The sequence below is a fragment of the Eupeodes corollae genome, chromosome 1 (assembly GCF_945859685.1).
Source record: "Eupeodes corollae chromosome 1, idEupCoro1.1, whole genome shotgun sequence".
In the NCBI taxonomy this organism is placed as follows: domain Eukaryota; kingdom Metazoa; phylum Arthropoda; class Insecta; order Diptera; family Syrphidae; genus Eupeodes; species Eupeodes corollae.
Window position 1 is genome coordinate 143,022,634 of NC_079147.1, and position 16,330 is coordinate 143,038,963.

General features: G+C 32.1%; 1 protein-coding gene and 1 long non-coding RNA gene across 2 annotated transcripts in view; both read right to left on the bottom strand.

Moving 5' to 3' along the window:
* Nucleotides 1-4,889: 4,889 nt before the first annotated feature.
* Nucleotides 4,890-6,050, bottom strand: LOC129941856 (uncharacterized). Its single transcript, XR_008780935.1, has 3 exons — nucleotides 5,356-6,050; nucleotides 5,205-5,285; nucleotides 4,890-5,139 (listed from the first exon to the last, which is right to left on the bottom strand). It is a non-coding gene; the product is annotated as an uncharacterized LOC129941856 (long non-coding RNA).
* Nucleotides 6,051-12,948: 6,898 nt separating this feature from the next.
* LOC129939394 (uncharacterized) overlaps nucleotides 12,949-16,330 on the bottom strand; it is a 49,149-nt gene continuing 45,767 nt past the window's right edge. The window contains exons 3-5 of the mRNA XM_056047389.1: nucleotides 13,734-13,998; nucleotides 13,500-13,649; nucleotides 12,949-13,420 (exon numbers count right to left, since the gene is read on the bottom strand). Of these exons, the coding sequence (XP_055903364.1) occupies nucleotides 13,269-13,420; nucleotides 13,500-13,649; nucleotides 13,734-13,998 (567 nt within the window). The 3' untranslated portion in view covers nucleotides 12,949-13,268. The remainder of the gene's footprint in view (nucleotides 13,421-13,499; nucleotides 13,650-13,733; nucleotides 13,999-16,330) is intronic.

A 16,330-nucleotide genomic window follows, 5' to 3' on the forward strand; every position in this document is an offset into this window, starting at 1 on the left:
GGTGCAGAAGCATGGACTATGACAAAAGCGGATGAAAGCACCCTGGGTCGCTTCGTGAGAAAAGTTCCTCGTGTGATCTACGGTTCCGTATGCATCGAAGGGGAGTGGAGAAGAAGATGGAACGACGAGCTGTACGGGCTGTACAGCGACGACGTAGACTTAGCCAGAAGGGTAAAAGTCCAACGACTAAGATGGCTGGGTCAAGTAGAGTGCATGGAAACCAATACTCCGGCCCGGAAAGTCTTCGAATCCACACCCACAGGACAGCGCAGTAGAGGAAGACCGCGGATCAGGTGGCACGCACAAGTGGAAGGTGAACTCACAGAACTTGGAGCGCGAAACTTGAGACATCTAGCTAGGGACCGAGCTAGATGGAGATGTTTGTTGGGTGAGGCCCTTGTTCACACAGGGTTGTAGCACCACCTTAAGTAAGTAAGTAAGCCATACTGTATACATATACTGTAAACAGTATAATAATTATTAAAACAAATCAAATAATTGATGCGTAAGTAAACTCATGAAATGATACTTCGATTCTATAAGCACAAAGTTGAACTTAGGAAACATTATTATTGCATCACCACTTCCCTTTGCCTTTTTTAGATTGGTCAAGTAAATAACAAAGCTAAGCTAATTCATTTTCCAGAATTTGTTCCCAAGAAATAGGCAATAAAATAAAATAATGTTTCACTTTGTCAAAGTGCATTATGACCCACTTTCAAAAATTGGTATTACTGTTGTAATATATATATATTCTTAAAGTTTCGCCGGCCGATGATTGAACAGTGCGTGAAATCCAATACCCCACGCCCCTCTCCGGCTGAAAAGCGTAGTGAAAAATATTATTACAATTTACAAGCATTGTGGCGGTGTTCTAGCGATAAAAATCTTTCGACTATAGTTCTATCGCCTTTTTTTTGATTCTAGCCAAGAGATTATTTAGGGCGCAGCCAAGGTTGCAAGATAGTGGTACAAATTTTATAAGCCATATTAAAAAAAAAGATTCCTCTATAATTGTTCGGTTAAGTTTTATTGCAATTCGTGTGCATCGGAAATGTCAAAGCCTTCTTAAACTCTCAATGGACTACACCCTTCTCGAAAATGTCATTGATTAGTCTTGTTACAGTTTGCTTGGGCTGTACAGAACCATACTTATGAAATTCTCCCGGACAGCGATCCAAACCGGGTGCTTTGCCATTCTTGAAAACTCTTACCACTGCGCAAGTTTCTGTTACTGTTATTTGTGCATCCAAAATGTCGCCTAAGAAGCAAGGAGAGGTAGATTAGACCAAATTTGAAGAACTAAAAGTATTCAACAATGTTTTGAAGTGCTTAAGCAAAGTAGCAGTATCTAAGTTTTTGGTCATGGTGAGCCTCCTTCTATTAATGCTACGAACTTGTTTCCAGAAAACAAATTTTTTTTATGAAATATTGTAATACGAAATGGGTTAAAAAGAAACAAATTTGATACTGTAAAACGCGTAACTTTTTATTTAAACAAGTTTTCTTTGTCAGACTACTTACAGCTTTTTGAAATACTTTAAATGAAGAATTAAGGCCCATGCAACATTTTGGCCCCAACCCTTTTATGTACACGAATAAGCAGCCTTATACAAATTTTCTGCCGAAATTCTGAGTCCCAATTTTAAGAGCATTAACTTCAATTTTCGGTCATGTAGTTATCGCATTTTGAGACCAATGACTCAATGAGTTTGTCAAATTCCACATTTGCTTTATGAATCATCACTTTACGCCTCTAGGCTATTTTCTTTGGGGCTACGTTAAGTCATCGGATTATGCCATCAAGCCGTGAAGCAGGATGGAAAAGCTCTGAGCCAACATTGAACACGAAATAACAGTCGTTTCGGCCGAATTGTGTGGCTGAGTAATCGAAAATTGGTTCCAACAAATCTGGTGTTGCAAACGTGCCCTCCGTGACTATATGAACGAAGTCGAGTTCCATATACATACAAATCACTTGTACTCCAATGCGATGGAAAAGTTTTTGATATATCTTAAATAGTTGGCAAGGTATTGTTGAAAAATCGGATGCATGTGAAGTTCGAAAATATGTAGTTAGTCTTTTAACATATGATATAGTTTTCATGCAACAAATGCATTTGACCAACTTTAATTATTAAGTAAAAGCGAAAACCAACAGTCGAAGTTAAGATGGATAAAAAAGAAAGAACGATCTTAAGAAACTATACCAAAGTTCTCGGATTCCAAAGCTGTTGGCCATAGGAAAATACCGCAGTAAAATTAGTTTTAGACGGAAAATGTTTAAAAATATAATTTTTTTGATTGACCTCAGATAGATATTGATTATATTAAAACAAGACGGGGCGTAATTTTACTTCTTTTGTAGGCAATTGCGCAGGAAACACTGTTTTAACAAAAGTAAAGTGTAAAGTACCAAGTATCCAAAACCAACTTTTATCTAATCTATAAATAAATACTTGTAGTTAGCAAAATAAAATACCTACAAACTAGTAAATTCAAAAGTTATTCACAATTCAAAAATTTTAACGAGTTATAATTTAAGGAACTTTTAAAGTACAAACCAATGTATGTATATAGTTTTAAACTGTTTTCTTCGGATATTCGAGACGTATATTGGAATCAGGCTAGTAAAACCATGCAATCTTTTTGAATGCAATTTTGAATGACTTCAAAATGAATATTGCTTTCATTGAATTCATTCGCTGATTGTGTCTTCAAATACTTTGCAAATACCAATCATCTCCAATGATTTTACTTCAATAAATTGATAGCAATCATTTAAAGCGTCATAGATGTGTGTTTAGGTTAGATTAAAGTGTCTCGAAAAACGATCAAATATTCTATCTTCTTAATACATAGTATCTACGAGTATGTAAGTGCGTCGTCGTAGACGTTTAAGAAAAAGACAATTCGTAAACATGACAACAGAATAGAAATACGTCACAAATTGGATTTTTCGCTTTCGTGCTGCTCCAACGAAAATATGGTCCACGATGTTGCATACATTTAAAGATCATTTTAATTGCTAGTTGGAGCTCATCATTTTAAAATTTTCTTCCTTTTTAAATCTGATTATTTAAGAGAAAATTATGACTGATTCACCAGGCAATCATGCTGCGCAGCAGGTATTGTTTTGGTGTTAGATTTTGTAGTTATTTTTTCTTAATTTCTTCTTCCAATCTTACATGTATTCTATAGAATACATACATTGTTTAAAGGATGAGGTGAGAAAAGAAACACAGGGAAGTGTGCGTGATTTGGCGATCTTAAAAAAACTCACTCCCACACACTGCTTTTTATTATCTATATCCGTACAAGCGACCGCAAATGAACAACTTAAATAATGCGCATGTATTGTTGGTTACTTTCTTTTAACTATGCAATCCAGATGACCAACACTACTGTGATTAAACACGCCCATTTCTCAATCTCTTTCTTTTTCTTTGTGTTATGCAGAAGGAGAAATAAACTAGATTTTTTTTTGTTGAGTTGCATAAAAGAAAATAAAAATAAGGCGCAGCTGAAACCATATTTCTAACGAAATGAAAAGCAAAACAAAATAAACAAATTGAACGCATGGGTCGAATGAATTTGCAAATAGAACTCGTGTACATATATAATATAATTTAAAAATCTACGTTTACAATAAGTTTGTCTAAAAAAGAAATAAATCCCTTTTAACTAATCAAAAAAACCTTGATTGATTATTTTTTTTTTTCGAAAATCGTTTCAGCGTATTTTTTTTATTCAATTTGTATGTAAAGAAGTCTTCAGTTATAGTTTATAAATATTTTTTGTTATTTACAGCTTATTTAAATTCGATTTTCGATGAACCATTTTCAAGGTGTAGAATTAAAAACAAATGTATTGGTTTTATCAAAATCACGAAACAGAAATGATATTTTTTATAATCGGATATTATTAAAACAATTTAAAATTTTGTGCATACAAAATTTTTTGACATCGGCTTATTAGTTCTTGAGAAAACTTTGTTTTTGATAAAATTCAAATCTTGGATTTGTTATGTGCACTACTATAATTTTTAGCTTTAAAAAAAACGCAAACTAAACCCAAAACTTAATTTTAAAGTTATAACTCAATTGACCTCATAGTTTGACTGCAGGGGCGAGAACCGAGAGACATATGGTAAGATTCGGCAGAAACACTTTTTATCAGCTTCTCTATCATTGTAGTGTTATGTTTCATTAAAATATCGAGTTCGACTTTTTTTATGAAGCAATACTTGCAATTAAGTTCCTAAATGTCCCAAATAAAAACTTTATTATTCAACTATTGTTTAATATTCCATACCAGGCGACAAGCTTTTATAGCAAGTATTTTTTTTACTACTAATAAACAACTGAAATGGTGGGCTTTCTTTTAACCAACACTATCTTGATAGTAACACTACTGTGGGATTAGCCACGCCCATTTCTTAATCTTCTTATTTGTTTTTTGTACCTATGTATTAGTAATGTAATAATTACCCAGTAGGAAATTTCAAAAAATTCATCGGTGAATCACCAACTTATTCCTTGGTGAATGGAAGCTACACCCCATGAAAACATGGTGAAAACATCAGTGAAATTAACATGGGGATTGGATTGGCGTTCACCAAGTTGTGAATTTCATGGTGACTGTTCAGTGAGGAAATCACCAAGTAAGTGCATTTGGTGTATTCCAAAGTGAATTGTAGTTGATGAAAAATACCGTGAACTCACACCGGGGAAATCACTGGGTTAGTGGAGTTGCTGATATACTTGTGTACTTTACATTGGTGAAAAATGTGATGAATGTTCACCAAGGAATTCACTTTGCAAAATTGAACGCCTTTTTCATAAATGAATATTGACCAGTGGTTTCCTTAGGGAAGCCAATGTAACTCATTCACTAATGCAAATTGACCTGGTGAAAAATTTCGTGAATGTGCATAAATGAAGTCAATCATGTTTTTATTATCGAATTATTTTTTACTCATACCTAAATCTTTGGATACAAATATTTAAAAAAAAAAACAGTCATGTAAATTTTTATGAAAAAATGCTGCCAATGTGCGATCCCATTTTTTAGCTGCTCCGTGGTGACACACAAACGTTTAATGTCCGCTCTCATTTCGTCTATCATATCTTGTTGATTCTATACAAAATGTAAAGCAGATATATAGAAATTTAATTTAATAAAATAATAATAGCTATAATTACCGTTTTCTTAAAAATCCGCCTTGGCTGCTTTGTGGGTGAAAATTCAATGGAGTCCATTGCCGACTGTTTAGATCCGGAAGCCTTTAGAAAAAGAGCAATAAAATAGGACTAAATAATTGTAGAAAGGGATTTGTAATTTAAATGAAATTACCTAAATATTTTCCTTGTCCATTTGAACACAAATTCTACCAATTTACCAAAATATTCACTTTTTTACACTTATAATTTATTTTCTAAACTCTTTTTAATAACTTTAAGCTTTACTCACTTGTTGACACTATGAACAATGGAATTCAACTGAAAAACTGTTTCTCGAAAAAAACAACAATGCTTTAAAAAAAAAATCACTTACCCCGAACACTGTGCGTTGTTGTTGGAAATAACTTTGTTTCTAAGCAAACCAGGCTGAGGATCGCGAATCGAAGTTTTATGATATGTAAAAAACCCGAACATTGCAATCCTTCAACCATGCGTCGCCATCACCGCCGGTCGTTGTTGTTGGAAATAACTTTGTTTCTCGAAGCAAACCAGGCTGACGAACGGGAACGGCAATTTTTTATTGTATGTAAAAAACCCGAGCATTGAAATTCTAAAACTGAAGCCAATCTCCGTATTATTCAGTGGCAGGTAGAGAAGAAAAAGGCAAATATAAACAAACACAAAACACCCATCTCGTGCTTCATATCGTGAATGAAATATTTTACAAGGAAAAAGATAGGGTGGATTGTATAATCATAGGAAAAACGCAATGCCTTTCAGTAAGGATTTCATTGCATGCTATTCCTCAATGATTCGAGTAGCTGATTTCCTTGGCGATTTCACACAAAATTTTCATTGGTGAGCAAATTTCCTACTGGGAAGAGAAACATAACCAAGTTTGTTTGTGTAATTGCACAAAAAGGAGAACAGTAATTGGAAAACATTTAACGAAATAAAAAGCAAAACAAAATAAATAGAGTGCACCACTGGGTCGCATAAAATTGCTCCTGCATCAAAGGACTTGAATTAAAAATAGTACCCATATTTTAAAATTTAAAAATTTGTCTTGTTGGCTTGTTAATGTATTCGTTTTAATTGAGTCTGAGCAGTCTTTTGAAAAAGAATGCTTTATAAAAATAAAAAACATATTTTTGATCATCAAGTATTATGAAATAAAATACACATATACCAAAATATTTATGTTTTTATTGAAAGAAGCCGAGCCAAATCGAAATTGTTAGAGAAAATCTAAGTAAAATAAATGGTTCGTTTTTGAGAAAATTCGGGTCTTCGATTTTTGTCCAAAAAACTCTTATTTTTAGCCCTGAAACATATTTAAAAAAACTCCTTAGGTGAATCTGCCTAAATAGTTGGGGTGTAGGGGCGATGACCTTCAGATTTACGGACAGAATCAGAGAACTCACTTTATTCAACTTCTATAAAAATCTCGAGTTCAAAATTATTTACGAATGCATAAAATCTTCTATTGTTTGATTTTTCGGCACCAGGCGACCAGGCTACATAGCAGGTGTTCTTTTTTACCAATGAAGAACTGAAATATTGCGCTTTCTTCTTCCCAACCCTATGTTGATGCCAACACTACTGTGGGATTAACCCCTCCCATTGCTTAATTGCTTTCTGTTTTTTCATGTATTAATAATGGAAGTAAAGAAACAGAACAGAAACTTTGTGTGCAATTGCGTAAAAGGAAAATAGAAATTGTAAAGCGCACCTGAAACCATGTTTCCAACGAAATGGAAAACAAAACAAAATAAATAAAGTGTACGGCCTGGTCGTACGAACATACTAATGCATCCAAAAACTTTACTTACAAATAGTACATATAATTCAAAATGTACTTAAAGAATATTTATTCATTTTTTTTGCAAATCGTTAGAGAGTTTTTTTAATTAAGTTTTTATTTATACATTTTTCACTTTCAGTTTGAAAATATTTTAAGTACGCAGTTCTTTAGCGCTTATTAATATACTGTTAAAACTCGATTTTCGTGCAAAAATAAAAACCTATTTTCGCGATTTCGAGTTTTGAAAAAATATGCATAATTTAAATTATTTGATCTGAATATCGGGGAAAAACTTATTGCACTCATTAATATTTTTGGTGATTATACAATTTGAAGGCCCAATATTTGACTGAAATTAATAATTGCAATCTTTAAGTTAAATGCATTAAATGGTTTATTATGATTGAGCTCTTTTACAATTCTGACTGGAATCAATGCGTTTAGAATTAATGATGTGATTGAATTCTGTACAAAACAATCTAAACATTTATATTTCAAAACTTTATCTTGTCTGGATCAATAAAATAACGGCTCTGTGGTATAACTCCCCAAGAAATAATTTGACAAATATACACATATTTGGAGATTTAATTTTGGTTTTTAGGGAATTAATTTAATTTTTAGTATAAAATTTAAATATGACATATGTCCCTTTTGGAAGTGCAAAAACGCCCCCTCTTGTACATACCGCACTGTTTAATTAACCACTGGGCACTTTGCCTTTGGTCAAATAATTTGGCAATATTTCTCATAAAATGGACTTATTTAACTTTGTCAACTAACTTTTGAAAGTGATGCCGGTGGATAGTGTGTGAACCAACCGCTGAAATGCGCACGAAGACTCACCCCTCCCTTGCGCATTAAAAGAATTTAAACAGTAAAACTGTTCTTAAAGTTGGAAACTTATTTCAATCCCATTTCATTATTTTTTGGAACTTATTTCATGTTTCTTTGACAATAAATTCATTTTTGAATTTGGTGATCAATTTCATAATGGAGGGGTTATTTCTTGGGAAGTTATTTCGGGGATACGAAAAAACCTGCTTTAAGAGTTGAACTACTGCCAGACAATTCTTACCCGCTTATTTTTAGAAACCCAAACGAATAAAAACAAAATTATTAAATTCTAAATTTTTTTTATGTACTTTATTTATAATAAGGTTGGTTGTTAGTCTATTGTTTGTTATTTGAATTCTTGTTTATTTACTTAAGGATCTGTTGTAAATTGTATTTATTTTATACTTATTATGTTCATTTTTATTAAAGTATTTTTTTGTTCACTTTAATAATTAAGTGTTTGTTTTGTTTTTGTTTTTTAAGACTCAAACTTTGTCTAATTGCAAAATGGAGGAGAATTCAAAAATTAACTTTTTTTTTAAACACATTTGTAAGAGATTATAACTGTTTTTTTTTTTAATAAAATACAATTTGAAAGTTATTTCTAAAAAAATTATTACATACACACTTAAATAAATGAAAAAAAAAATATTTTAAGAATTTACAATAAACGAATTTTAAACTCAACATTTTAATAATTTTGGTCAAAGTATCTTATATCTTGTAAGGCCATCATTATCATGGTTTCAGATGTGCTTTATAATTTATATGTTCTTTTGGACATTAACCCTAGAAAGATAACCAAATTTCATAGGCCATAAGAGATACACATGATTTGTACGTCCAATAGACGTAGGTTATCTTTCTAGGGTTAACGAAAAAGAAAGAGATTAAGAAATGGGCGTGGTTAATTACACAGCAGTGTTGGAAATTTTGATTGTATAGAAAGCTCATCTTCCCAGTTGTTCATTAGTAAATCAGAACACCTGCTATGTACCCCGGTCGCATGGTGGCCGAAATCCAATAGTAATACACGTTTTATACTTCTTAGATGTGTTTTGTATGGCAAGCATTGTAGTTCAAAAAAATTTCGAACTCTAATTTTCTCTAATTTTTTTTTCTTCTTCCAATAAAAAAATTGCTCCAGAAGAGTACCCCCCACAGAAACGTCATTTTATTTTTAAGTTTTCTTAAGATCTAATGACACACAAGCTTTTTAACTACCTTATTAAAATTTGATCATCAAACATATCTTTTTTTATTATAAAACTAGACATCTCGAAAATGGGACAACATTTTTTAAGACAATCAATCAAATCCTATATATGGACAGGCTTCAAAACCTATATTTGAACAAGCTTTAAATAACTGCTTACTGAAAAATATTTTTAGACTAAAAGTAAAAATATGTATATATATGCATGTGCATATATACGAAATTAATTAAAAATAATAAAAGCAATGTTTTTATTTTTAATGTTTGCAGGCAAGCTTATTTATAGGAAATTTTAAATTTTCAAAAATGGGAACTATTTTTTATTAGAGTCTTTTGATGCAGGAGCAATTTTATGCGACCCAGTGGTGCACTCTATTTATTTTGTTTTGCTTTTTATTACCTTCAATGTTTTCCAATTACTTTTCTCCTTTTTGTGCAATTACACAAACAAATTTAGTTATGTTTGTGCTACTACATTACTAATACATGAAAAAAAATAGGAAGATTAAGAAAGTAGTGTTGACATCAAGGCAGTGTTGGTTAAAAGAAAGTCCACCATTTCAGTTGTTCATTAGTAGTAAGAAAACACTTGCTTTAAAAGCTGGTCGCCTGGTACGCAAAATTAAAAAATTGTTAAATAATTTTTAAAGTTTTTTATTTCCGACATTTCGGAACTTAATCACAAGTATTGCTTCATAGAAAAATCAAACATAACACTACAACGTTAGAGAAGCCGATAAATAGTGTTTCTGCTGAATCTTACCGTATGTCTGTCTGTTCTCTTCCCTGCAGTCAAACTATGAGGTCAATTGAGTTCAAACTTAAAAATTAAAGTTTGGTTTGGTTTCCGTTTTTATCATTTTTTTTTAAAGCTAAAAATAAAAGTAGTGCACATAACAAATCGAAAATTTGAATTTTATCAAAAACAAAGTTTTCCCAAGAACTTATAAACCAATATCAATAAATTTTCTATGCCCAAAATCTTAAATTGTTTTAATAATATCTGATGATTAAAAATATCATTGTCGTATCTTGATTTTAGTAACACTAATACTTTTTTTTAATGCGACATCTCGAAAATGGTTGACCGAAAATCAAATGTAAATAAGCTTTAAAAACTGCATACATAAAATATTTTAAAACTATAATTGTAAACTTCTTTACATTAAATATATGTAAATTTAAAAAAAAAAATCCCTGGAACGATTTTCGAAAAAATTATAACGAATCAAGGTTTTTGTGATTAGCTAAAAGTTATTTATATCTTTTTAAGACAAAATTCGATTTTCATATTTTAATATACCCGCAAGAATACTATTTGCAAATTCATGCGACCCATGCCTACACTTTAATTATTTTGGTTTGCTTTTCATTTCGTTAGAAATATGGTTTCAGCTGCGCCTTATTTTTATTTTCTTTTATGCAACTCAACAAAAAAAAATCTAGTTTATTTCTCCTTCTGCATAACACAAAGAAAAAGAAAGAGATTGAGAAATGGGTGTGGTTAATCACAGTAGTGTTGGTCGTCGTGATTGCATAGTTATAAAAGAAAGTAACCAACAATACATGCACATTATTTCAGTTGTTCATTGGTGGTCGCTTTTAGGGATATATATAATAAAATATAATAATAAAAAGCAGTGTGTGTTAGTGTGATCCCCAGATTGAATGAAAAGAAATAAGACAAATCACGCCCACTTACTTGTATTTCTTTTCTCACCTCATCCTTTAAACAATGTATGTATTCTATAGAATACATGTAAGAAAAGATTGAAAGAAGAAGTTAAGAAAAGAAAAATTAAAAATATAACACCAAAACAATACCTGCTGCGCAGCATGATAGCCTGGTAAATCATTCACAATTTTCTCTTAAATAATCAGATTTAAAAATGTGTTTGTATGTTTTGTTGACGATTGTTCTTTCATAAAATTCAATTAATTCATTTTTTTAACCGAAAAGGTTATCATTTTTGAAGATTCAAATTCTGAATCAATTTGGGAACCGACAGAAGTCTTTCTAACGATATTTATATGTATTTTGTCTAATTTGACTGCCTTTTATGCCAAAAGCGCTTTTAATTACCTCAAATTATCAATCAATTCATATTCATACTTTTAACGTAACGAGAAGAATACAATACTTAATGTATTCCTCATGCTTTTTAAATTCTAGTAGTCGAAACAAATCTTATTTGAAAAATTTCTCCGAGTCAAGTCAAGTCCATAGCTTTGAATACTTTTCCGAAGAAATACGTTGATGGCAAAATTTTTGAAATGCAAGAACTTTAAAATAAAGCGTTCCTTTGTTTTTTTCCTTCTTAACCTCGACTGTTGATTTTCGGTTTTACGTAATTGAAGTAATTAAAATAAAAAAGTCAAACAATTAACTGAATATTTTCAAATTTTACATGCATCCGGTTTGTCAATAATACTTCACAACTTTGTTTAAATTAAAACGCTTACAATTTAAGATATTTCAAAAACTATATTATCTCCTTCAAATAAAATCAAAACATTTATGTATCGAAATCGACTTCTAGCATTTGGTCGCGGTGTGCTCGTTTGCAGCGGAAGATTAGTTGGACCCAATTTTCGAAGACTCTCACGAAACAGTCACATTTTTTTAATAGTATTTTTATATTGTACATCCAATTTGAGGAATGACAGCACAAAATAACAAATTTGAAAATATAAAGCCCTATTCACATGTGCACGACTAGGGACCGACCAAGGAATGAACGAATATGCGTCGATTTTGACATTTCTTTCACGTGGGAGTTTTTAATTTGTCGCGAATGAAGTTTGACTTTGACAATTGTTTTTTTTTGTTGTGTTTTTCATTATTGTGTTTTGTTTTGAAAACAAACGACTGAGAAAATGCGGTCGAAGCTTTATTTACATACATTTAATGGAAATGGGAAAATTGAAGGAGAATATGTTTCCTTAATAAGACTTCTGGAAAAATATCCAGAAAAGTTCTTTAGATATTTAAGAATGTCCAAGGAAAAATTTGAATACATTTTGAGCTTGGTAAACAACAACTTGGTTGCGAAACTTACTAGCTTTAGGAACGACATTATTTGTGCCAAGGAAAAGTTAGTAATCATCCATATTTTTTCAAGGAAGCCGAACACCATTTACCACCGAAACCAAAACAAGAATGATTTTTTTAGGTTAAGTACGCGCCATTATTTTATTCGTTGCGAGTGTGGATAATGTGGAACGTGAATAAAGTTTGACAGTTCGTTAAACTACAATTTTGTTCGCGACGAATAAATTTGTTTTCTTAAATGTATTAATATATTATATAGAAAAGTAAAAGTATGCATCTTAAATCAAATAGAAACTATATTGCTATCGTTTTGTCAAGAATTTGTGTGGAAATATGTCTTCGTTGGTCGCGTTCATGTGAATACTGCTTCCGTCACTTCAATTACATAAATTCGATTGAACAATTTCAGATTCAAATTGTCAAAATTCGTTGTTGCCTTGGCGAAACTTTAAATTATTGATTCTTTTAAAATATAATAAAAGTTTCAAATTGGCTGATTTTGAATAAAATTCTTACTTTTCTTGCTTTTTTCGAATGTCGTTAGCTTTGTCGGTCACAGAAATGTGTGTTTTTTTTTTAAGAAACAAAGTGAACTAAGACAATTTTCCAGTCGTTTATGTAAGCGTCTAGTTGCTCTATTCAGAATAAACATATTTGTTTGAAAACGACTGTCACATTTATTTGTGACAGCTTTTTAGGTATCAGTTTGACTATCACCTTACTTAGATCAAATTCGAACATTTTAATTGTCATTTATCAACAATCACCTTAGCCGATTCCACCCCAGTATTTTGATCTGCTCCCTTACTAAATTATGATTGTTATAATCAGGTAAAATAATAATAAAAAAAACTCATTTTGTAACTTAAAAATTTATTCGACACACTTCAAAAGTATAATTTAAACTTAAAACTAAGTCTTAGAAACTTAAAACAAATATTTACAAAAAAAAGAATAGGTATAAACTTTTATAAAACTATTATAATCCTGAATACCTCAATGAGTAATTTTAGTGGGGTGTGGATACATTGTATCTTCTTGGTCCATGAACTTTTACATACAAAAATGTTTAAAAAATGATTCTTATTCTTACTAAATTAATGCTGATCTTTACTGTATACATATATCTTACATCCTTTAAAGTTTAAATTGAGTAGAATTAATAACGTCTCAGATCTAATCAATGTAGAACATCTCTCTGGGGACGTGTTTCAATAATTGATTGGCCAATTGACCGAATTCATGGGCCAGTTTCTTTTGTAATTGTGGTCGCATAGCATCAACTACCAATCGTCCATTATCACGGAGAAACAGGTTTGTTGCTTCGGCTTAAATTATAATAAATAAAATATAAAATTACACATCACTATCAGTTAATAAAATCCATAAAGGGGGAAATAAACTTACTTAAGATGCGATTATTATTGAAAGCCCTTGATATACTCATTTCGATATTCTTGACATCAAGTTCAATATTAAGTGCATCGACATGAAGGTAAGTGCCACCGGGCTTTTCGTTTGTTGAAACTTTACCAGTTAACTTGGCAAGGACTCCATCTTTACACATAATAAACAAAAAAACAATTAATTGGATAATAATTTAAACATGTTCAATTTAAATTTAAGAAAAAATATATTTACCAAATACAGAATGGAATTCTCCACCTCCTGAAGCTGGAATTATAAGCAAAACTCCAGAACTGGTATATTTAGCTTCAATTCTTAATTTTGGCATAGCAATTTTTGCCTCGAAGGGTTCACCATTTTCGCTTAACTTCATGGATTTAACTTGAAAATCACTCGCACCAAATACTTCCATATTCTTCAAGGTGATCTTATAGCCTTGTGGTCCATCGGTTAATTGTAGAGACAATGAGTTCATTTTAAATGGTTCCACGGACGGTAGCTATAATTATAAAGTAGATATTTTTTTTAATAAGAATTTAAAGTTCATCCAAAGGTTGTTAAAAGTTATTTTGAGATCACGGAATAACCTTTTTGACATTTCCTTAATTATCTTAAACCTCAGGGTATGTTCTTAATATACCATAAAATCGCAGTTGAATAAAAAAAATAAATGCTGTGAACCAGAATTTTATGGAGCTTGGCCTCAAGTATGTGTGCTTATACATTTCAAAATTTGTTGTGTCTTCGAAATACGGGCAAATGTTTTACAAAGTATGTTATACCTTCTTAAAGGTACTTGTACTCAATATTAATGATAAGCTAAAGAAAAAGATCTAGCCTTCTTTTTGTATGAGTCACCTATATGTTAACCTGGATTTGCTACACGTTTTAAAAGGTTAAAGTTTTCTCATAGAGGTGTTTCCTAAGAATTGAAAAACAATAAACTTAAACCTTTTTAATATTGTTTCAAAACCTCAGTACAGTTAATTAGAGCACTGAACTCAAATCGGGCAACAATTTTCGGAAGTATTTAAACTTTAATAAATGTTTGTCATTTTTTCGACTTAAAGTCTCTGATAAAGTTTGGTTTGCCATTTTCTTAATAAATAGACTTACTTCTGACTTTGTTATGACATACGGCCCCAATTACTACAAAAAGTGGTCGAAAATTGGGCATCTTGGCTGCTTCACTTAAATCTTTTAAGTTCTTAAAGGATAAAGTTTTCTTTTTGCATTTTGAGAACTGAAACAAGCAATGTGGCAACCATACGTAATAATACGAACTGTTAGAACTCTTATTAGCCTCATTCATGAGAAAGGGCGTAGAATGCTTTGACAAAGAGAAGCTTCTATAAGGCACCCGTACCAATACTTTTCCTCTACACTAATAACATGATCATGTATAGAGTTAATCTTTAAGGCACCATTTACAAGAAAGGTAAAGTTTTGAATACATTTGCAAATCAGCTTCTCCCTTTAGATCATTTATAAGTTTTGTAAAAAGTAGTGGACCCAATACAGATCTCTGAGGAACTCCATTCAATTTATTTTTGAACTGTGATCTAAAATGTAAATACAAAATACTCATTGATTTTTTCCGCCTGAATAAGTTTTAAGTTTTTTAAGTTTTTATAATAGAAGCATACGATGTCAAAAGCCTAAAAGAAGTTCGAGTGTCATCACATACTTTTATCAACAACGATCAGGCCTAAATTCAGGGTGGTTGTTACATACTGTAAGATTATTTGTTTTTCTAGAGCCCGGAAAGTTGACAGCAAAGTTGTTTGTCTATGACTTTAAAAATATGGCTAGAAAGTTTGGTCTAGCAGTTTTGAGAACGGAAATAACTTTCACGAACTTTAACAAGTTCATTTTTTTCCATGAAACTGACGTTGGCAGATTACTCGTACGTTAGGTTTAAAAAAGATGAGGTTAGCGGGCCTCCTACAACAACCGAGGGTGAACTCGCGGTTGGTGGGCCTTGGACGTCTTCTTCTCTCCTAGCAGAGGATGACGATGCACCCATGCCCTCTCCAATCACTACTCCACCCCCTAAAAAGTCGTAGACAATCCATCCTTAATGGACACTGAGGACAACCTTAACATGATCCTTCTGTGCGAGGACGAACTTTTGGGTTCATCCTCAGACTCAGAGGATCAGAACAAGACCGTGGGGGGTTGATCTGCCTAATTGTAGCCAAAATGCTGTAGTTAGTACAGATTAATCTTCAACACTCCATAAAGGCCTCGGCATCACTTCTTCTCCGTCTGGCAAGAAACGGGGAAGACATTGTCCTGATCCAAGAGCCATGGATTGTGGGATCCGTTGTTCGAGGACTCAGGACTCCTGGGTACTACACACTGTGTGTGACAGATAAAGGTGAACCTAGGCCTTGCATACTAGTGAAACGTTGCATTAATGTATTTTTACTCCATCAAATCAGTGATAAAGATACCACCGTAGCTAGGCTGGAAACAACCAAAGGAAGTTTCTGGCTAGTGTCGGCGTATATTGGCCTTGACCACTCTCCCTGGAAAAACCCTGGAGAAAATAGTCGCTGAAGCGGAGAGGCAAAGGATCCACCTTATTATTGGAAGCTATGTTAACGCTCATCACACGGTATGGGTACGAATATCAACGACAGAGGTGAGTCTGCTTTTTATTATATTCTTGGTACTAACCTCTTAGTAAGTTATGTTGGAAATGAACCAACCTTTATCACTAAAGCTCGATAAGAAGTCCTAGACATAACTCTTGTCTCAGATGATCTTGGACTGGAAAGTATCCACAGAACACTCGTTCTCTGATCATAGATATATCCATTTCAATA